The 23,452-nt window shown below is 38.1% G+C and overlaps 1 protein-coding gene across 3 annotated transcripts in view; it reads left to right on the forward strand.

The window, feature by feature from the left end:
* Positions 1-1,100: 1,100 nt before the first annotated feature.
* Positions 1,101-23,452, forward strand: part of LOC119741918 (spastin-like) — a 48,473-nt gene continuing 26,121 nt past the window's right edge. For 2 of the 3 annotated variants that reach the window (XM_038217869.1, XM_038217870.1), the window contains exons 1-3: positions 1,102-1,764; positions 12,955-13,038; positions 20,490-20,573. In XM_038217869.1, coding sequence (XP_038073797.1) covers positions 1,164-1,764; positions 12,955-13,038; positions 20,490-20,573 — 769 coding nt within the window. In that variant the 5' untranslated portion in view covers positions 1,102-1,163. Of the gene's footprint in view, positions 1,765-12,954; positions 13,039-20,489; positions 20,574-23,159; positions 23,208-23,452 lie in introns of all 3 variants that reach the window. The other variant, XM_038217868.1, reaches the window with a different exon arrangement.

A 23,452-nucleotide genomic window follows, 5' to 3' on the forward strand; every position in this document is an offset into this window, starting at 1 on the left:
CAGACTGATTTTTGGAAATAAAGAATGCTGTAAAACAAAATTGTGTTTCGTGATTAAAAGTGTAATATCTACTGAGCTGAGGTTTGAAGTTGAAAAGGTTAGAGTTTGAACATTCTGCTTTGGATTTTGAGTGGTGTTATTATTGTACATAAGGTTTAATTCTTGGGTAATAATACCTAATCAGTTATGTTAGCATACTTGATTGCCAATGCCTTTTTAGGGGAAAAAAACATGTAATTCAAGAATTTGTAATACAAGTGGTTTTTTTTGTTTAACCAGAGGCTCTGTAATCTTACCAACAGATTATATTCTTCTGATCTATTAATTTTACATTCTTCGTCATTCCTTTCATTAATTTGAGGTCTTTGAGTCAAATTTGGCACCCAAAGAAATGCATGTATATTGCTATTTGAATATGAATTATATATAGTAGAGCCAAAATTAGATCCAATAAAATACTCTAATAGTTTGATGCTATTTGTGTGTACATAATTTGTTGTACTTTGTAATTTCCAATGCCATTTTGTTTTCAGTCTTTGATTTACACTTCAATCCTGGAGACATACACCACTATAGAAGCAGCATATACACCTGTACCTGCAGATATCCAGACATTTGTTTATTATATAGTTAATTGGGTTTTTTTTGGGGGGTGGGCATCTAATTTTGATTTTTTTTTTTTTAACATGTGGGTGGATCTGGATTTTAGACAGGCCTGACTTAATAATTGGGAAGGGGGGGGGGGTAGCACACTGCTGGATCGAAACCTCAGCATGGAATGTTTGGTGGTCAAAATCGAAAAGAGGGTTGGGGATGGGAGTAGGGTTATGTTCTAAGCTATCGGGGAAAACATTCCCCCACCCCATTTTTGTTCAGTAAATGGTTTGATAGCCCCTACCGCCCCGGCCCCTCCCCTTATGATGCCCCAGCAACTCCTATCCGAGGAACATCCAAACTGTTCTTGAGTCAAAACAGCATTTTAATCGACTCCATAATCATTAGTCTATCCATGGAGGAAGAATTAGACCGCCACAAGACAAGTTAAAGCACAAGTCAGTATTCAGCACCAAAGTCTACATGTGTGTCCAAATTTTGCTTGTGCTGCCCTCTTTGATCAGCAGCCGCGACTACGTACGTACGTATTGTGTACGAGCGTGAAAAACATGTCTGGACCGGACTCGGACGAACTTATCGCGCGTCCGTGGCCGTACGTACGTGCATTACGTGTATGGACGGCGTCAACATCACATGCTCATGCCGTAATCGGTTGCAAAATCGCGGGGATCTACCGCGGGTACGAGACCCCCGGCCCGATGCCCCGTAACAAGCCTAACGAAAGAGCCCGTAGCCCCAACGGTCTCAAACGCAAACTCAAGCCCGAACAACGAGAATCTCCCCATCGAAGGAACCTTCGTTTTGCCAGCTACCCACTACTCTTCATTTTTGGACTTCTTCGATTCATTGTCTTCCAAGTTTGGATGCTTTTATCGCACGCTTTTTGGCGAGTGACGGACATCAAGCAGAAGTACGCCGTGGATCGTTCAGCAGCGTACGCCTCTGTGGAGACTACCGTGAATGGGACGCATTTGACGGGGGTGACGATAGCTTCCAACACGGACGGTAAAACTGGCCAATCTAGCCCGTCTGGAATGATGAATGATAGCAGTTGTAAAGAGGCTAACTTGTTAGTGAAACAGAAACAGCACCACAAGAAGGCCTTCGAGTACATCTCCAAGGCGCTGAAAATTGATGAAGAGGACGGAGGTAATTATTATAAAAATCTGAATTGGAAAGGGCCTGCTGCAGATCATGTTTCAGTCTAACGTTGTCGTTAGTCATGTTTATGAATGTCAGTCCTAAACGTTAGCAGACGTTTTGCCACAAGCAAAATAAATGTAACACTAACATTAACAAACAAGCAGTGTATCTCCTGCCAGTGCTTGTAACTTTTCCTATTTTTGGTTTGATTAAAAAAAAATTGTGAAACATCAGGCCCTCGATCTTCATCTTTGCAGACAAGTAGGTGAACGTTCGGTAGGCCCTGCCTACTCCATCAATTTTGAAAGATGTTTGGAAAGATATCCCATGGATGGATATCCCATACCTGGCCATCACTAATTTTCCCCCTCAGTGACTGTGATAATACATGTATGTCCAGAAAAGTCAAATTTAGCAGGGAAAATATTGAAGCGTATTTAAACGTAAAGATTCGATTGCAGTACTTAACAATGTTTTTGAAGTTGGCTACAATACATGTACCGGTATTTGGGCTGGATCTTTCAAGCCAATATTCAATTTTATTACACCCACTCAATAAAAAGGGGAAAACCTGCTGCGTTTTGAATACCTAAACAGGTTTGACTTGCATGTATTATCTGAAATGAATAGAAAATGTTTATTACGTGTGCCCAATATGGTCTTGTTAATTGGACATTTTACAGTGTACCATGCTTGTAAATGCCACTCCAATACCCATCAACACAACATACCCAGTAATCTTCTATGGTACATGTATATGTTCTGAATGATGTGTTACAAACAAACACAGCAACGCCATGTACACAGTTCAGGTACACAAACGTTCAAGCCTGCAGTCGTTCCAATTCTCAATTCAAACACAAAAACACTCGAGCCACTTGGCCACTTTGAGTAGCTAAACCTGTCTTGGCGTACAGAGCCCGAGGGTGATGTGGTTCCAGCCAGAATACTTACCCTCAGCACGAAACCCTATCACTTCACCAGAAAGCTGACTGATCCTGTCTGACTATTCCTCTCGCTAGCCCCTCAGAGAACCTCTGTCTTGTCTTATGAATAAAAGAAAACCCTGTCCATTACACGGCAAACTGATGTGCCATAGGGGCTGCCGTTTGGTTTGCAAGGTATTTTCACACAACATGATTTGCTAAGGTGCATACTTGGCAAGGCAAATGCAATGGATTGGATTGGGTTCCCTGTACGGGAATACCTGTTAGTCTCTTTGGAGTATAACTTGGGCTATTTACATGTAAGTGCAATCAGCGTGCTTTTCTGGCTGAATTTGAAAAGATTACAATTGGTCGGAGAGACAGTCCTGAAATTCGACATCCACATTGTACAGTAGGCCTACCTTACTACATGTAGTAACATGGTACACATATTCATGTAGCTGCCTTTAAATTACGTACATGTAGAAAAAGGAGGGCCTGGGTTTTTAATCTTGATGTTTTTGTCTTTATCCTTTGAGAAACATTCTGATTGAGTGCTGCAGTATTCTGCAAACAAGCCAAATTTCCTGTGGCATTGTTTGTTTGTTTTATGTTTTTCTAAACTCACATGAAATTTGGCATTGCCTTTTGTCTGGGATGCTACGTATACACACATAGGCCTACATGGTACATGTAGTGCAACTCTTTTTTGACATTCTAGTATAAAAAGAAATTCCATATTGATCCATCATATGCCCCACCCATGCACTGTGAACAAGTGCAACACGTAGACGTGTACAGTATACATTGTACCACAATGCATGTGTTCCAGCTGCACTTGTCATACAGCATACATATATATATACGGCAATTGGGTGTGGGTGTACATTGTACATGTACGTACAGTCTTTAAACATTTCAGATTTCGATGGCTGTGATTGGTCAAAACCACATGGGGCAGGGCTTAACGGATTCTCTTTCACGAGTCCCTTTCAAATAGAGTTTGAGTAATTCATTTCAGTAAAAAACGATAGGCCTACCGGTATAAAGAAAGAAATAACCCCTTGATAAGAACATGTCAGGGCGGCAACTACATGTACACAAATAAGAGATGACTGTAGGGCCTAGAAAGGATCTCTACGTTAGTTAACCAATGAGGATATTCCCCCTATAGAATATCCACATCAAAATATGAAGGGATCAACAAAACCACCTGTGACAGGTGCATTTAGCCAATAGTATGTTTGTAGTAATCACAGGTACCTTGTATGAGATGTCAAGCCGCACACCGCTTCATTGATAGTATTCATTCGGGAAACATTCTCTAGGGCATTTTGAGAGGAAAAAAAACGTGAATTCTGCATGCTTGAGGTACATACTATATGTACACGTACTGGTACTCTACATGTATGTGAGTGCATTCAGAAATGTCACGTACATGTATGTACTTGTAGGATACACGATTTCTTTTTTGCTACCCTGAGGTTGTTGAGATGTACACTTGTTTCATTTGTATGGACAGCCTGACTAATGTCCCTTCATTAAACTTCCATCTACATGTGACTGCTACTGACCGGATCAAATTAAATGAGTCTCTTTTTTGTCACTTACAAAATGTACTACACTGTAGTTTGCTGTAAAAAGAGCATGCGGTACCATGCTCTTTGTTCTGTTATCAGTTTGACATACGGTACATGTACATGTAATACAGGTGTATAGATATTATTTGGATGAAAACAATCATTGCTCAGCTATTGACTTCCACAGTGCAAGATTTGTAAAGAGACCATTATTAGCATTGAAACGAAAATGAAAGATGACATGTTGATCATCATTTTTCTGTGCAGCCTGAGACCTTTTTCCGAGAGTTTTGGGTACTGAGTATTTTTAAAAGATTTTTTAAGTTTATGGAGATTTATCACTGGGAATTATACTGGGGCACTTCTAAACAATGAAATTGTGTTACAATGTTACACGTCTGTTCCACCATGTTATCACATAGTGCACCTCAACATAGTAGACTATCAGATTCAAACGGGGATGTCACCCTAGATTTACCTTCTTCAAATGTACACAGCGTGAGGTTATGTGTATGCACAATAGTATGTTTTGTACCGTACATCCATGCCTACTGATACATGTTGATGATTGCTGCATCATCCGGCATTGAGCTAGCTGTAGCTGTCTCCAAGTGCAACAGGAAGGCCAAGCAGTGTCAGAAACGAAGCGTCTGAAAGATTGGATGAGCTGGATTCATTTTTGCTTGAATGCTTCCGTTCTTGCTTGGCTTCAACCCTCATTGTCCATACGTGAGTCAAGGCTGATGTGTTTATTCCTGTGAGAAGAAGGGAGTAATCAAAAAGCTGACGAGTTATGTGGAATGTAGAATAGTGGGTTTTGCCCTTTACAGACCTAGATGTGTAATATGGATTTTGCTTGAACCTGTCCGAAAAATTGTGGGACAAATTCACAAGCTTGCTTGGTTGGGACCTAAACTCAGTCACAGATGTCTTAACCATTTGACCATTGAGCTTGGCAGGTCAGCTGGCTAGTGTGAAGTGAAACCAAATATGAAAATGTACATAACAGTACATCTTTCTGTGCCAAAATCCTGCAGCAGGTTAAAGATATAGTCCAATCATTTGTAATTTGTGCATTTTGTTTATTTGAAGCAACAAAAGTGTTCAAAATCTAATGAAGGATACTGAACAACTAACCTGATGAAGTTTCAGCTAAGCTTCAGCTGTGTATTCCGAGAAAAACAGCATTCTAGGATCTCAATTTCAAATCAAAATTTACTGAATCATGTTTTGAATTGTTTTGAATTGCAGCTATACGCGCCGTCGGGCACTTATCCGACGAATTATAGCAACTGCGCGTGCGTGTGCGTTGTACCAATGCTTGCGCGTGCTTCGCCAAGTAACAACGAACTACTAATTTAAATTTTCCTATGGTGCGTCTTAAGACGCACCGTTGGAAAGGCCTTCTTTCGTTGATTACTTCAAAATGACAGCTTCCCAGAAAGAATAATTTCACTTACTATCTTTCAACCAAGTTTGTTTTTTCAACAATAATTATGCCAGTTACTTTTCGGATGGCTGCAAATGATGGACTATAGCTTTAACTTTACACAATGTACAATATAATTATGCACAAGTATACATGTTGAATGGCAAATCTGATAAGGGCAAATTTTTCTGGTTCGCCAAGTTCTTTTCAGACACAAAAATGTGCACAGTTTATGTTGTACTGAACTTACAATGAAATTACAGGTTTTTAGGGTTGCAGTGAATTTATAGACATGCCTGTTTGAGTTGTACCATTTCAGCTAAATGGATCAGCTCCTATAGGCACATCAAGCCTAGTCAATGCTCAAGTGATACCTGAAGTGAAGCCTCTTATTCCCCTAACCACAATGATATTATTAGATTGCTAGCAGTAGTGTGTACGTACCCGGTAGCTGTAATACATACGTATACATACGTTGCACAACCTAAAGTATGCCATTTGGCTAAGGGCTGTATTTTTACTCTAGTACTTGCCACAAGCTCGGGAGGGAATATCAAATTGATCTTCGAGCCAACTTTACCATTTGTGATGAAATCCCAGTTGCACTTTATTTTTTTGTCAGAACTTGGATGTCTGCAATATGAGAAAATACCCTCAAACTCAAAGTGTCCGTAATTGACATTTCCACATTATAACTGACTGATTAAAGTCACGCTGTCGCTGTTTATATCGCTGTTTATGCTCTCAGTCTAATGGTCTAACCATTGAGTTAGGACCGTCCCAGCTCTATGGTCTCACTCATCAGTCACAACTTGGAGAAGGAAAATCTCCAAGGTCACAACAACTGTGAGCAATGTTTACAAACCAAAGGGGGCACTGGACATGGCCAAACCAGAACAGTCTGTTGTAAGGTTGACTGAATTGTATCAAAGGGGGCTGGAATGGTATCATGGTGAAACAAATTGTATCAGGATGGGTAGAAATGTATCACAGAGAAATGAAATGGGATCACGATGGCAAGAAATGTGTCACAGTAGTAAAATGGTATCAAGGTGGTCAGAATGACAGGTGAGGGAAATTGTATCAGGTTGACCAGAAATGTATCACAGTAGAATGGTATCAAGGTCGCCACAACAGCATCGCAGTTGAAGGAACTTACGGTATTTCAGGCTGGCTAGAATGTACTTAGTCGGAATGGTATCACTGTAGTCAAATGATATCAAGGTGGCTTGTAAAATTGTCACAGTTAAGGAAATTTGTATCAGGCAGGCCAGAAATGTATCACAGAGGAGTACAATGGTATCAGGATGGACAAATGGTACATCACTGGAGTCAATGGTATCAAAGGTCACTAGAATGGTATCACAGTTGAGGGAAATTGTATCAAACTGGTCAGATATGTATCACAGAGTACTTGAAAAAAATAAAGACAGCCAGAATCACTAGAATGGTATCACAGTTGAGGGAAATTGTATCAAACTGGTCAGAAATGTATCACAGAGTACTTGAAAAATATAAAGACAGCCAGTATCTCTAGAATGGTATCACAGCTGAGGGAAATTGTATCAAACTGGTCAGAAATGTATCACAGAGTACTTGAAAGATATAAAGACAGCCAGAATCACTAGAATGGTATCACAGCTGAGGGAAATTGTATCAAACTGGTCAGAAATGTATCACAGAGTACTTGAAAGATATAAAAAGACAGCGAGAATCACTAGAATGGTATCACAGCTGAGGGAAATTGTATCAAACTGGTCAGAAATGTATCACAGAGTACTTAAAAGATACATACAATTTGTAAAGACAGTGAGAATCACTAGAATGGTATCACAGCTGAGGGAAATTGTATCAAACTGGTCAGAAATGTATCACAGAGTACTTGAAAGATATAATGACAGCTAGAATCACTAAAATGGTATCACAGTTGAGGGAAATTGTATCAAACTGGTCAGAAATGTATCACAGAGTACATGTACTTAAAAGATATAATGACAGCTAGAATCACTAGAATGGTATCACAGTTGAGAGAAATTGTATCAAACTGGTCAGAAATGTATTACAGAGTACTTAAAAGATATAATGACAGCTAGAATCACTAGAATGGTATCACAGCTGAGGGAAATTGTATCAAACTGGTCAGAAATGTATCACAGAGTACTTGAAAGATATAAAAAGACAGCGAGAATCACTAGAATGGTATCACAGTTGAGGAAAATTGTATCAAATTGGTCAGAAATGTATCACAGAATACTTAAAAGATATAAAGACAGCTAGAATCACTAGAATGGTATCACAGCTGAGGGAAATTATATCAAACTGGTTAGAAATGTATCACAGAGTACTTAACAGATATAAAGACAGCTAGAATCACTAGAATGGTATCACAGCTGAGGGAAATTGTATCAAACTGGTCAGAAATGTATCACAGAGTACTTAAAAGATACAAAGACAGCTAGAATCACTAGAATGGTATCACAGTTGAGGGAAATTGTATCAAACTGGTCAGAAATGTATCACAGAGTACTTAAAAGATATCAAGAAAGCTGGAATGGTATCGAAGCATTCAATTGGTGCCAATGAGGCAGGAATGATCACAGTTTTGGAAATTGTATCAAGCTGGCCCGAAAGAGTACAAACATGACAAAATACATTTACATGTACTGGATGTATCTATAAAACTATACATGTACGTGTGCATACATGTAGATTTAGAAACCCAAATAATGTAGATGTAGAAACCCAAATAAAGAACTTTGTGAATACAATCTACAATGAATAAATTAGTGCAATGGTAACATAATTTCATGAAGTGACTGAATGAAATTATTATTTCCATTGCATGACACTCAGTAATTTCATACAACACCTGAATATTGGGACTATTGCTTTAGTGGAGTTCTTCATGTTGCACTTTGAAAATCTAGGATATGAAAGCCCAAGTCAGCTCTTTTTTTTTTTAGTACAAGAATCATTCAAATCCCTCATGTACTTTTCAAGTTACAGAATTTTAAACACAACCACCGTTTTAAAGTTCTTTCCACAGATCACAAAAAAGGTGTGTGTTCTTTCAGCAAAACAAAAACAATTCACACACATTCCTACATGTATGTGATTTGTTTTCGTTTTGCTGAAAAAACACTGAACTTTTGTTGTGATCCATTGACAGAACCTTAAAACCGTGGTTGTGTTTAAAATTCCGTAACTTGAAAAGTACATGAGTGATTTGAGTGATTCTTGTACTACAACAAAGTTTATTAATTGGGCTTTCATATCCTAGATTTTGAAAGTGCTATATGCAGAACTTCACAAAAGCAATAGTCCCGACATTTGGGTTTCGTTTTTTTGACTCAACCTGTACGTATATATAGGCTGTTTTGTTCTCAACACTGTCGCTACTTCTAACTGGTTAAAAATGTAGCTTTTTTATCATTTAGTGAACCAACAGTGCCATTCTGGAGTAAAAAGTCATTTCAAGCCAGTATGTTGACACTCATGGCAAACGTACATGTACCGGTACCGGTACCGTACATAAGGAAATTTAGCTATGCAAGTGTAAAAACAAGGTGATTCACAAAGGCATTGTGAACAACTCTTACCATTTGAGCTTGTCCGAGCATTTGACGCAATGTACACTGAGTGCTGACAGGTCTCGGGTTTCTACAAGTCATTGAACCCATTGAGTGACAAGTCACCTCTTCAGACACGATTGCTGTGAATTACTGATTTGTTAAATTTACCTAATAGTAACATAAATGTACGTGTACGGTACGTGTACGGTCGTGTACAATGTACATGTATGTATTAAAAAAAAAATTCATTCATTCAATTACCAGTGTATACTCATTTTGTAGTGTGCCTCATACTTGTACATTGACTGGTGTTAATTATACTGGTACTTGTAACTGATTTTTTTTCCAATGTACATTTATGTACACTCTATTCTTTTCTCTTTTTTTTGTAAACTTTTTTTACCGGTATCTACCGTATATGTATGATGTGTGCACCATACATGCACACAACAGAAACTGCACACATCAGAAATTGGTGATGCTCGGATAGATTGTTTCATGTCATATTTAGTAATAGTATAGTGTTGAATTTGCTACTCTTTGCTCTCGAGAGACTTTTCAGATGATAAAAAAGTAAACAGGTTTGCACAGGAGTCCATACATATTTCTTTAGTTCAGTGCCTGGTCATCACATGCCCCCTTTTAATTAAACCCCATGTGTCCCCCTAGATATTTTCTCTGTTTCCCACATGTGCTGAGTGTGCTCTGGTATTTAATATCATAATTTGCAGAATTTTTCCCAGATTTTGTGAGCATTTAATGTTACCAAATATGTCGCATTTGTAATTTTTTTTTTTTTTTTTTAAATTCCATTTGAACAGATTGCAAATTGCAGTCAGTAACAAGGAGCTGATATTCTTAAATTACTCTTTGAATGTTGACAAAAGAGATGTTTTGGGTTAATAGCTCCATGGTTAAATCAAGCTCAATAATAAAAAGCACTACATGTAGGCTATGGGCCTTATTCATAAGTTGGCCATTTTTGTTGAGTTCCCTGAATGTATTTCATTAATTGTTAACTGTGTAATGGGATGGCACCAGACTACAGGCACTATACAGCCTTATATTAGGCCAAAAAAAAAAATCAGTCGGTCTCTCATCAGCGCGCGCGTCAATCTTTTTTTTTCCAAAATGTTCCACGGTAGCTCCAACAGCGCCCTCTATTTCCGCACCTCCTCAATTTTTTTTACCAAAGAGCACCAAGGAATGGGAAATTGCACCAAGGCAAATGATCGAAAGCACCAAGGCAAATTATGGAGGACACCAATGTACATGAGGACACCAAAAAAGCAAAATAGTACCCACCTTGTCTGTACAATACAATCCTTGAAGACAAAAAAAAAAAGCAAAAAAAAAAGCAAAAAAAAAAAAAAAAAAGAAGCTGCGTGGCGCGTCAATTCCGGACCTTTGGTCTGACCAGAGACTGAATATTTTTTTTTTTGGCCTTACTTTCTTTCTTTTTTTTTTAAATATGGCTTAAACATTAGGGAATGTTGATTACAAACATTAGGGAATGTTTGATTACAAATTTTAAATTATTCATTGAAGCAGACTGGAATGTATTATAAATTAACTTGCTTTAATTTCTTTTTGCAAGTTCCAAAAATTAAGATTTTACCTAACTTTCAATTCAATATGGCCGACTCGTGAATAAGGACCATGCCACATAAGATCAAAGGCAAAGCACTACATGTACATGTACAAATGTACATGTATGTAGGCTATGTCACATCAGATCAAAGGCAAAGTACTACATGTAGGCTACATGTACCGTATGTCACATCAGATCAAAGGCAAAGTAGGCCTACTACATGTAGGCTATGTCACATCAGACCAAAGGCAAAGTATGTCACATCAGATCAAAGGCAAAGCACTACATGTAGGCTATGTTACATCTGATCAAAGGCAACATTTTGAATTAACTGTTCCCCAATAAATATTTGATTTATTAAAAAAAAGTCAATGGAAAATGTTGATGGTGTCCACTGTATACACTTTGGCAGCACATCTGATGGCTTTGTGTCACTGACCAGGGGTAGTATTCCCATGTGAATGCCACACACACTGAATCATCGCTCAGCCGTGGACTCATTGATGCTTTTTTACTCTTCCCGGTATACATCAAGGGTTCTTGTGAATGAGAAGATGGATGGTTGAGCGGTCAGTTTACTCATTACTTATTGAAGGTCTTCACAGGGTTGCTTGCATCCATTAATTTAGTTTCCAGTTGACATCTTGATCTTTGGAAGCATTTGAAAGACAAGATATTCTACTTCATTAAAAAATGGACAGTATTTACAAAATCCTCCTATATTTACAGGTTTTAAGAAAATTCAACATTTAACTGTATTCATACAAAAAATGTACAAAACATGTTATAAAACGTACAAATGCCGGGTACATTCAATCTGAAATATCTTATTTGTTTGAGAATTTTGGTTTTCTTTGAATTCTTTACCAAACTTTTGTTTACCAAAAATGTGTTCAGATGTACATGTATTTCACTTGGCTCCATGATAATACAAAATTTGAATTTGATCTTTTTGTGCTCTTATATAAAAAGGAATTTGAGAATGATAATTTTGAAAGAAACATTTTTCAACTGGAAAATCAGAGAATTTGCTCTTGAACCAAAGTGTACATCTTTGTGCATTTTTATGTATGTCATGTCCCTTTTGTCTAGTTCGTGCCGTCATGTCATATTAAATTGCTAAAATTACCTTTTCAAGTCAAAATTGCTGTGTAGAGTTTGACATGTTAATTAAGGCTTAATGCTTGATTACAAGTAAGTGTACAGGCATGTCTGTGTAGACCGTACACAGGAGTGAATATTGATTGGAATGAAATTTAATATTAGGATGCAGTAACCACCATATTGGTTGGCGGGCCTTTATGTAATTGAACGCATGATTGGGCATTTCAGATGGTTCAGGATACCATGTATTATTTGTTGTTGTTGACTTCTCATTGAAAAGCAGTGGACAATGTTTTCAGAAACCCAACTTTCTTATGTACAAGTATAGATCAATTTTTGTGTGTGTAAAAAGGTTGGTTAAAATTACCAAACAATTTAAATGAATTGAAAAGAATAGCTTTATTTTTTTTTTTTTTTGTTCTTTTTTGTTAAATATATAAATTTCATGAAATTGTTAATTGTGTAATGCTGTATCTGATTCAAACTGGCCAACGGACCTGAGGCAAGCTTGATGGTCGAGTAGTAATACAAAACTTTCCAAAATTCATGCAGCTGAAAAAGATTCAAGTTTTCAAGTGCCAACTGATTAGGCCAAAAAAAAAACAACTTCTGCTTCCGGTTTCCCTACATGTACCAGTACCTACCCTTTTCTGACACCCCCTACCCTAAATTTTTTAAACAAAAACACCCAAAACCATCAATTTCTACCTTTTATCCTTGACTACGGTACATGCAGATGTCTCCATATGATCGTACAAAAAAAAATTGGGCACCCCTCTCCAAAAATTCCCTACCCACCTACCCTTTTATCGAATGCCATGTAATCAGAAGCAGAAGTATTTTTTTCTTGGCCTTAAGCTTGTGAATTTCATTCTCACAAGCTAACAGTGGACATGCAGTGCTGATCAAAGTATGAATTGCACAATATGCACCGTACATTTTTTGTGTATTCAGTTTATAAATTGTAACAATTTTCACTTTGTTATCGTTACAGGAAACAAGAAGTTGGCACTGGACTATTATAAAAAGGGCATCAATGAATTGGAAAATGGCATCGTCATCGACTGTGAAAAACCAGGTAGAGTATGCACACTTATTGGTCCTTAAACACCTACCGGTAATCCTCTAAGAACCTTTGTAGACTCTCTTTTTGCCTGAGACCTGTTTTGAAATCAACGTGGATTCACTGTGAACGCAACTTGGTCCCCTCTAACATGGGCTAACAGAAGCACAAACAGGTCGGTCGTTGATTTTTTATTTTTGTAGTTTTATCTGAGTTGAGCCTCTGAATCCTGGTCCCGATCAGCGTTGCATTGTTACCCGTGTAGAGCACTGTACCCGTGTAGAAGCAGCGTTGGATTCTAGCTTGTGTGAATCGATTTTGAGTAATCTCGGGGTTAAACCCAGCTCCGGCGCAGAGATTTTGGATAGTGTGAAACGGCCTGAATATCCTTCCAAAGCCACTTGGAGATTTTGCAGGATTTTGCAGGATTTTGCAGGATTGAGAAAGATGTAGTCCAGTCACTATTAATTTACACGGGGCCTGATTTACCCCTTGAAAGTTTATGTAGAAAGAATATCATTTGCTTTCCTGCAAAGTGGAGGATTTTGGAGGATTCTAGATACAATTTTCTCATTTAATTGTCCAAAGAGAAAATTTTCCAATATTTTCAAAATATGCACAAGTATTATTGAGTCACAACAGCTGCCCAAGCTTGTCCTGTTTTTCTTTCTAAGGGCGAATGTTGGTGAAAAGGTGAATGGCACAATTTTCCAGATTAGTTTAAATTGATTGTGAATTTAAGGTTGATGTCGTATTTTGTTGGTACCGGTAAGCCCTGAAACCTTCAGTATGTTTTGGTCATGTATTGAAAGTAAAAAAAAGAAAAAGAATATGTACGGTACATGTACCATAAACTTATTTTCCATTCAAATATGTCATCAGAAACTTTAAATGTCTGAATGAGAACTCAGAGAAGGTGGTACCATATAAATGATTTGGAAAATTGTGTGTCTCGATAAACCCACCACACTCATGTCTTGTATAGGTCCTTATGTAGCAACTTTACTTCTCTTATGATTCAAGCACTTTATTGGCACCCCTTTCTGTGCCCTATTGATCATTGCCTTTGGCTTTTTGGGGCTCTCTGAGTATCTGCATGAGATTGTGGTGAAACCTTACCGGTGCTTTCAATGACGTTAGACCAGCCGTGGGAGGAGGTGCTGTGCTTGGACATAGATTGTGTTTCAGGCCGACTGCTGTATGTAGGGTTTGATTGCATGATGCATCCTTCATACTGAACTTCTTTTGGTTGTTTCAATATTTCACTTGCTTGTACATGTACATGGACATGTAGATATTACAAAATGTACTGTACTGTACATGTACATGTACATTGCAGTCAGGTACGGTAGTACACCATACATGTACGTACCGTTACATGTGTATGGTAGCGTTTCATTTGAATGGTCAAAACAATTCTTTCCAAGATTTATCAAATTTCTAACATATTTTGAACCAATGCAGACATTTGTAATTTCCAAAAATTCCTGGGTTTGATTGTCATTATGCTGTGATGTATACATTACAAAATGTACGTCTAGATGGGGACTTTGATATCCTCATTACAGTACATACAGTATGTGGCATTATTTAATGAATTACAGTACTGTAGGTCAACATGGTCAAGTGGAACTTGATAAAACATCACAATACATGGAAATGCACTGGAAGGATTAGAATATGTATGCACTCATCGTGCATATTATACAGTCCCGTACTACATGTAACTGTAAAATTTCACTGTCCTGTTTTTACATATTTTTTTCTTCATCAATGTCTTCAAGGGCACATCTTGGATATAATCTTAAGGGACACATCATGTCCTTTTGAGAAACAGGATGAAGTCATTAAAACTGCATGTATTTTGCTTGGCCTTGCTCCCATCCAGTGAAATGAAGCTCCCCATAGACTGGCAACATGACCAAATTAAAGGACGGGCTCTAGCCTTCCAGCTTCTGAGATATCATTGGTCCCTGTGTACAGTGTACCGTGACCATTTGCCCTTCCCTGATTGGTCAGGCTCAAAATTACAAAATGTAGGCAGAGACACTAAATACAGTTCAAATGTTTATGGCACATAAAATCATTTCACCTACCGGTACATGTATGTCAGGGTTTAACTAGTCTTGGTTTCAAGACGTTCTTATAGCGATGCAGTGCTTCAGCATGCATGGGTTAGTGGACTGCGTAGCGATTCACTTCAATAGGCGGAAGCGCTTTACAAAAATGCCAACAAGCCATGTGCAGTTTCTTGACAAAGTCAGGTTTGTGGGTTGGAACAGAATGCCCTCTATCAGGACAATATGCGATGTATATTGCAGGCTTCTGCGTGGTGTATCATCGCTCATGAACAACTCTGCATCTTGCACTGAGACTAGGGTTGAACAATTTTACGTGTAGCTGCATTGACATTCTGGCTGTTCTCAAACTCAATATGTAAGGTGAGAAAGTGTTGACATCATTATGACATGGTCCATCTTCTAACTCCACAGTGGTATGGCACGTACGTGTAGGACACATTTTTTGTACGTGTATGCATAATTATTTAAAACTTGCTCATACTGGTAGTTTGATTTCACTGAAGCAGGCTTTGCATCATTTCATCTCTCATCAAAGCCGAGCATCCTTAGATCTTTGATGCTGGCACCTGACATCTTGAGATGGCTCAAGATGTTATTCATGACATTGTCCATCTGCAAATCATTGCATCCTATCCTTCACAATCCTGGGGGCTTCTCTAATCCGATAAAGCCCATCACATCCCCCCCCCCCCTCAAGTTACTCAGCCTTAGAGTATTGACTGCTATCTTGACAGTGACTCACCCAGCCCGAGGGGAGAGACTCCCTGCCTGCCCAACCTCCGACAACAACCCTCCCCACCCAGGATGGACGGCATGACGGGATTAGGCACTTTATCCTGAGAGGCTTGTGTTGTTAGAACACTTCCTATCCTGGAGATTGGGGTGGGGTTTGGCTACACAAACATGCTTAGCCTGGGGTTTGGAGAAGACAAGATGAGGTCTATGGTTGATCCTCTCCAAACACAGCCAGTTGATCTGGGAAGATCTTAAAGAGCCCATGTCCGCTTGAAGTAGGGTTTGGGTAATGTTGGGAGACAGTAGTGTCTGTTCTACTTGAGTTTATTACTGTTGGAGAGATCTGATGGACTTACAGTGCATGCTCAATGCATTTAATTTGTAGCATCAAAGTAATTATTAGCAACCAAAGTTGAAGATGACAGAAAAGCATACATGTGCTTCCCAAAAAAATATATTAAATGAATCACTTGAACTACATGTATTAAAACATCAAGTCAACTAATAATTACTGTAGTGTGGATGGGTAAAGTATCATTGTGAAATACCATTAGTGTGGAATGTATTTAAAAAGTAACATGGATGATTGAACTAATGTAGGGCCTCGCCTACCGGTATTCTGAAATGTTATTGGAAAAAACAGGCACATACGGGTATATGAATTTGAATAGAGTACGTACATGTATTTAAAAAAGTGGGTGTGATTATGGGGTGTACATTATTGGCCTACATTTGTACATTATGCCAACAAAAAATATAGTTCTGTTTCTGATTACATGGCATTTGAAAATAGGGTACATGTATATATGTACAATGTAGGTACATTGTAGGTAGGGAATTCTTGCTTTTTTTTTGTGTACAATCATATGGAGGTGTCTGCGTGTACATGTAGTCAAGGGTAAAAGGTAGTAATTGATGATTTTCGGGGGGTTTTCCTAATTTTTCCCAGAAAAAGATTAGGGTAGGGGCTGTCAAAATAGGGTAGGTAGGGTAACCGGAAGCAGCGTTATGTAAAAAAAAACCAAAAACAACAAACCAAAACCTGTGAACAAATGGTGTAAATGAAAAACACAAAAGATTTTTCTTTTTCTACTCTGCTGACATTGAGTGTTGGGCTACATGTAGGCTGTCTACAACAATGTAATTGACATTCCTACACATATATCAGGTTAATGAAAAGTCCATGTACAGTACAGTACCCGGTAGTTCTTCTGCTTTATTTTATTTGCATTGTTTCCAACTTTTTTTCTTGTAACTAAATCTCGAATTTATAAAACAAATATTTTCATTACATTTTCATCAGATTCAGCTCCACATCCATTACATATATACCAGCACAAGAAACCTGAGACCGAATTTTGACATCTCATTGTTATTTTTCCAGACCCGATCGCATTCCTAATTCCTCATATCCTGATGATCGTTGCATTGAGAAGTGAATACTAATCTCTTCAAGGAGTTGTTCTTATCGTCTCATCTCAGTGAGATGGGCTTCTTCAGGAAATGAAAGCTGAATGCGATAGCCGGCCCAACCTGGTCAAATCATCCAATCTTGCATTTTTTGTCTCCGTCCCTCTGAAATCAAAGCATGAGTCATGTTATTCATACCATCAATGAAAACTCTGTGTGACTTTATAATAGCCTGTCTTTGGAGAAAGTGTGGAGGGGTGGGGGTAGATTTGGGTTCATTCTTGGCTGTTGGTTATTGACAGTCTCCTCCGAGGGGGAAATTGTCTCTGTAATATTCATGAAATGATAAAAGAAAAGAGAAATGAAAAGAGGAATTGCATAGAAATATGTGCAATAAATAGAAGAATTTATTGAAAATGTATATAATGGAAACAAGAAAAGTACTTGGCCTGATTCTTGGAGAAACCCCACACCACTAACTCCACCAATCCATCCAAAACTGAGCAGGAAATGATTTCCATCAGCATCATGATTGTGCTTGGTCAACCCCTCTTACAATGTAGTGTCTCTCTCTAGAAAAAGTATTACGGGATGCTGACTTTTAATGTCTTGATAAGCTACACCTTTGTTTAATAATCACCCCTCCTGTTTTTGAATTTCCCCTCCCCCTCTCCTCCCCCTCTCCCCCTCCCATTATACTGTGCATTACACATCACTGTCTACTGAACTGAAATGATCTGCCAGGATTAGTGAGGGATTTGAATGTCAATCCTATTGGCTGTAATCCAGTTTGTCAGTGTAGCGTGTGTTTGCTTGGTACAAAAGTAGCTTATTATGCGTCCGTACTGCGTACTGTGCAGAAAGCATCAGGAATCATCCAGTTTTTCACACAGTAATATTTGTCTATAGTCTGTACATTAAAAAAAAAATCCAGTAGCTACATGTAATTGCAAGTCAAACTAAAATTCATTTCAGTTTATTATTTGAATAAATTCCCTTACATAATTCCGTGCACTAGTTAACCTAAAGATCCTGTTTCTCAGAATCAGTGATGGGGCATATTGGGAGTTTGGATTACTTTCAGCATGATTACTTTCACAAATAAAATGTTCAAGTATTGCAGAATCTTTGCTGCTAAAAAGTACAAATAAAGAACCTACATTTTGAATACATGTAGTTACATGTACGTTAAGTGTGTTTTGGACTTTTGCCCATAAAGAAACATAAAAATGCAAAAATAAAATGCAGAATAAAAAAAGTACCAGATTCTTGCAGGCTGATACACGTACATGTACGTGCATTTCTGTTTGTAGTCATTTGTATTGATTTGTTTCCACTTGGGCAGATTTTGTTTAACTTATCCAATCAGGCAGCGTTTGACGATCAAGTCATAATTTGTTTGGGATTGCAGTTACTTCCAGCAGATCCAATTAGGTGCAAATCAGTTTAAACTCCGGTCTGTTCATCTGGAAAGTAATGGACTCTCATGACTCATGTTGTTTAAGTCTGTTAGTGTGAAAGATTTTGACAAACTTTATAAAAAACCTGTAAAATTGCAAGAGTGCAAATTGTTGTGATTCCATACCTCTGTATACTCTACACCTATTTTAATTCAAAATCATTATTCCATGCTTTTTATTACTTGTTTTATTTTGACACTTTTATGAGTAACCGATGTGGATCCTCCCTCTTTTATAACAAGCAGATTTTGTACATAAAAGTATATTTACCAAATGCATGCACAAGGCCGGAACATGCTTTTTCAAAACTTAAATTTTCTTTCCCAAACAGTTTTTTTTAGGAATATAACAAATATGTCATGTAACAAATAAAATTGCTTGTTTGCATTTGCATGCCTTTTTACAGTTAAATATTGTTTTTAATGGCGCACTTCAGTTCAGAAAAATTTTAGCGAAATTCAATAAATGTTCATATCTAGTGACGTTTCAGCTATGCTAATTTTTGAATCGCACGTTTTTTATTCACCTAGTCCGGCTACTGGATTATCGCAGCCGGCTCACGACACTCCCGCGTGATTATGTAGGTATGTAAACATGCAGCCAGACCATCCTGGCTACACTACAGTGCCTACAGTCTATCATAATCCCTGCTATTTTTTTGCGTCTTTTCCTCTCACTGGATCGCAAAACCCGTGGTTTTCCAAGTCTTGTTTCAGGTGCCATTTATGATTGTGTTGTCACAGACGTGAAATATTGAGACTGTCTTGCAGGGTTAAATTTGAATAAGTACTTAGGTATTAAGTGCCGGCCAATAAAATATGACTCTTATAAATAGCAACTGAACAAACTGCAACTTTTTCACACCAGAAAAATAGAAATGTATGTCTTCTCATCAAAATTGTAAATGTTTGAGTTGCACTAAATAAATCTACGCAGAGTTGGGTAATGCTAGGTTCACACATTCCCGAATTTTAAGCCGAATTGCCGTGAAAAGCAATTCTTGAGTAAATCGGGGAATGGTTCTTGGCTGCCTCGGATAATCCTAGCTGTTAGTTCGGTAGAAGATTGTTAAAGATCGGGAAGCGCCCTGACAATTTTGGACATGTTCAAAATTGTCAGGGTCATTCGGGAACCAATGTCAATTCTTGGTTTATTCTTGTTGTATTCGTAACTACCGGTAATTCTGGATATTCTTACACAGCATTCTTACGAGTTTCGTAGAGTTTTTTTTGGTAGTAACAATCCAGAATTATGCCGAATCATTACAAATTTATGTATCAAGAATGTATGAATATTATTAAGAATAACTTACGAATATACTAAGATTTTGTTAAAAAATAAATCAGAATAACCTAAGAACTTAGCAAGAATTAATCACGAATAATGCTGAATTAAATCCAGATTTTCCTTAAAATTTATTAAGAATAACCAAGAATCATGCAGAATTTAATACGAGTTAATCCAGAATAGTCCCGAATGATTTTGAGATCTACGCTGCTCGGCAAACTGGAACTGACTGACGATGAGCATTTGTCTGGATCAGTTTATATACCGGGATCGCCTGCATTCAGCCTCATTCTGGATGATTCTGGCTTGCTCTGATTGAAATCGGCTTAGTTCGGGGTTGTTCGGGAATGTTCTTATTACATTTGGCTTATTCGGTCTTTGTGGCAATAATTCGGGAATGTGTGAACGTACCGGTACATGTACATGTACATGTAGCATTAAATAATGGAGTTCTCAAGTATGTTTGTCTTGTGTTGTTGATTCACTTGCTTAGGTGAGGAGTGGGATAGAGCAAAGCGACTACGGGAGAAGATGAAGACCAATCTGGAGATGGCGAAGGAGAGACTTGAGCTTCTCAGTGAGTACATGGCCTGTTAGCTTTGTGGGTGGTAGGGGAAGGGAGGGGGCGGGAGAAGATGAGAACCAATCTGGAGATGGCCAAGGAGAGACTTGAGCTTCTCAGTGAGTGGGTGGTAGGGGAAGGGAGGGGCAGGAGAAGATGAGGACCAATCTGGAGATGGCCAAGGAGAGACTTGAGCTTCTCAGTGAGTGCATGGCTTGTTAGCTTTGTGGGTGGTAGGGGAAGGGAGGGGCAGGAGAAGATGAGGACCAATCTGGAGATGGCCAAGGAGAGACTTGAGTTTCTCAGTGAGTACATGGCTTGTTAGCTTGGTGGGTTGTAGGGTAAGGGAGGGGGGCGGGAGAAGATGAGGACCAATCTGGAGATGGCCAAGGAGAGACTTGAGCTTCTCAGTGAGTGCATGGCTTGTTAGCTTTGGTGGTAGGAAAGGGGGGGGGGGGTCAAATCAAGCACACAGTGGGTCATTAGATGTTGAACAATGGGAAGCTACACATGTATGCAGTTCAGAAGATGCAACACATCTTCAACAACCAACCTGTTTAAAGACAAAGGATCATTCGCTTTTTACGTATTTTGTTTGTTTCCAACAATAACACCACCCAAACTCCGAAGAAGAACGCTCTAAACCTAATCTGTTGAAGGTTCAGCTCAGTGAATATTAAAAGTTTTGAGAAAACAGTGAAAAATCTTGCATAACCTTTTGATCATGAAACACAATTTCATCAATTAGCACTCTTTGTTTCCCCAAATCAGTCAATTGACTGATTTGAAATCACCTACATTTCTTGATTTCTAAATTACAGCAAGACAGGCGAACAATATAACAATTTCGATGGTTTCCGGTACTTTTTGTATAAATGCAAATGATCCCACAGGGTAAGTCAAACAAAGTGGAACCCAAACCCCAAAAATATATTTCATATTTAAAAAAAAATATGTGGCACCAAAACTAATGACTGGAAAGCCAAGTTCAAAGAATATCACCCTTTAAATGCAGTGACCCTAAAACCTGTTTCGTCCAACAAAAAAAAGCAATTATTGTGTATTCTGACTGTTTTATCGCTGGTGATGTTTGAAGACAATTGTGACGATGATTCTTGAAATCACATTTTGGGACAAAAGAGGTTTTAGGGTCATTGTGTTTAAATAGTGATATTCTTTCAATGGATTGAGCAATCTCAGAAATTTTTTTTCATCGAAAAATATGAAACTGGCTTTCCAGTCATTATTTTCGGTGCCACATATTTGTTTTGAATTTGAAATATAATTTTTGGGGTTTGGGTTCCGTTTTTTTTTTACTCACCCTGTCAAGGCATTAAAGCCTGCTGACAGTTTCAGATAACATAAAAAAAGAAGTTTTGAAAGTTAGAAATTCTACCTCATCCTTGAACTTTTTATGTGCATGGTGTTTATATAGTCAACTTGAAAGTGGATATGATTTTAAGAGTTTCTCCTACAAAACTGTACATCAGGCTACAATACTGCAAACAAGTTTGAAATACATTCTGCAATTACAATCACCATTTTGTGCTAACCGCACTAGCATAAAAGTTCTGTGCTACATGTAACTCTGTAACCACATAATCCTTAGTTACGGGATGTACCGGTAGGCATGCATATAAGCCAAAATTCCTCTCTAACCCATGATATACGCTTACCGTAAGCACAGAATTTTCTGCTACAGTGAGCAGGGTTCTTTCGCTAATAGTAAACAGAGCCCTGAAATTGGGCCCAGTGCTTTCCCCCAAAGGCTCGGTGTGGACGGCAGGTGGTTCTTATAAATATCCTTCATTTGTTAACCTCTTACAATGTATGCGGAAAAGAATCATCCTGGTTGTGTTTGCTGAGTGATAGAAAATGCACAGTTGATTCAACATTCTGATTGTCAAGTCAATATTTTATTCATCCAATGATAGGAAATGAATATTGATGTTCAGATCACCTTTGGTATTGACCAAACCACTGTATGAAGCCACGGCCGTCTTTGATCCATACCGCGCAGAGTTTTCCCCGTCTCGTCTAAGCAATCAATCATTCTACTTGGACGTCGTTCCAGTGATGACTTCATTCCGAGCTTCTGATTTATGAGCCTTGCAAATTACCAATTAAATTAAATCGGGATTCAGGTCGCAAGTTGCACATGATTAGTAACAAGAGTAATCTGAGTGGGTCGTACGAGACACATAGTTTACATTTTATGCACGTTGGGATCATTAATGCGTGCCCCCTATTCATGTTTTATTAGTCGTGAAAAGAAAATGATCCTTATCACAAAAGACTCATTGAAAAGTAATGCATTATGTATCTGTGAGGCTATTTTGAAAAAAAAATTAAACAAAATACACAGATTTAAGGGAAACTGTACGTTTTTAAAGCTCAATGCTTACCTGTACATGTATATTGTTGATGAAATTCCTCATTGGGTCATGTGTACCCTCATTAGATACCGCAAAATAGCAGATCTGTAGTTTACCGAAAAACGGTGAAAAAGTTGCACCCGGAGCATACACAATATTACAGCTGTTTCTAAACTAGATTTTTTTGCTTAAATGTATTCTTAAATTGTATTTAACCATAAAACAGATGTCAAAATTGACTTTGGGCAACCAGAAGATGATGAGAATCTAAAAGGTAACAATAAAGATGGCGTTTATCGCATTTTGGACACAAACTCTTCACATGTAAACAACTAAACATACATCTACATGCTGCATTTACTCCACAAATCAATATTGACCATTATGGTTGGAGTGTGGGTTACCTGGGCTGTGTGGCTCAGAAAAAGTTGCCTACCGGTATTTAATTAGCATTCTGTGTGGTTATATATGCTATCAGAAATGTGCATCTTGCATCAAAATGTTGAGATGTAGAAATTT

This window comes from Patiria miniata, unplaced genomic scaffold, assembly GCF_015706575.1.
Source record: "Patiria miniata isolate m_02_andy unplaced genomic scaffold, ASM1570657v1 HiC_scaffold_5, whole genome shotgun sequence".
Taxonomy (NCBI): domain Eukaryota; kingdom Metazoa; phylum Echinodermata; class Asteroidea; order Valvatida; family Asterinidae; genus Patiria; species Patiria miniata.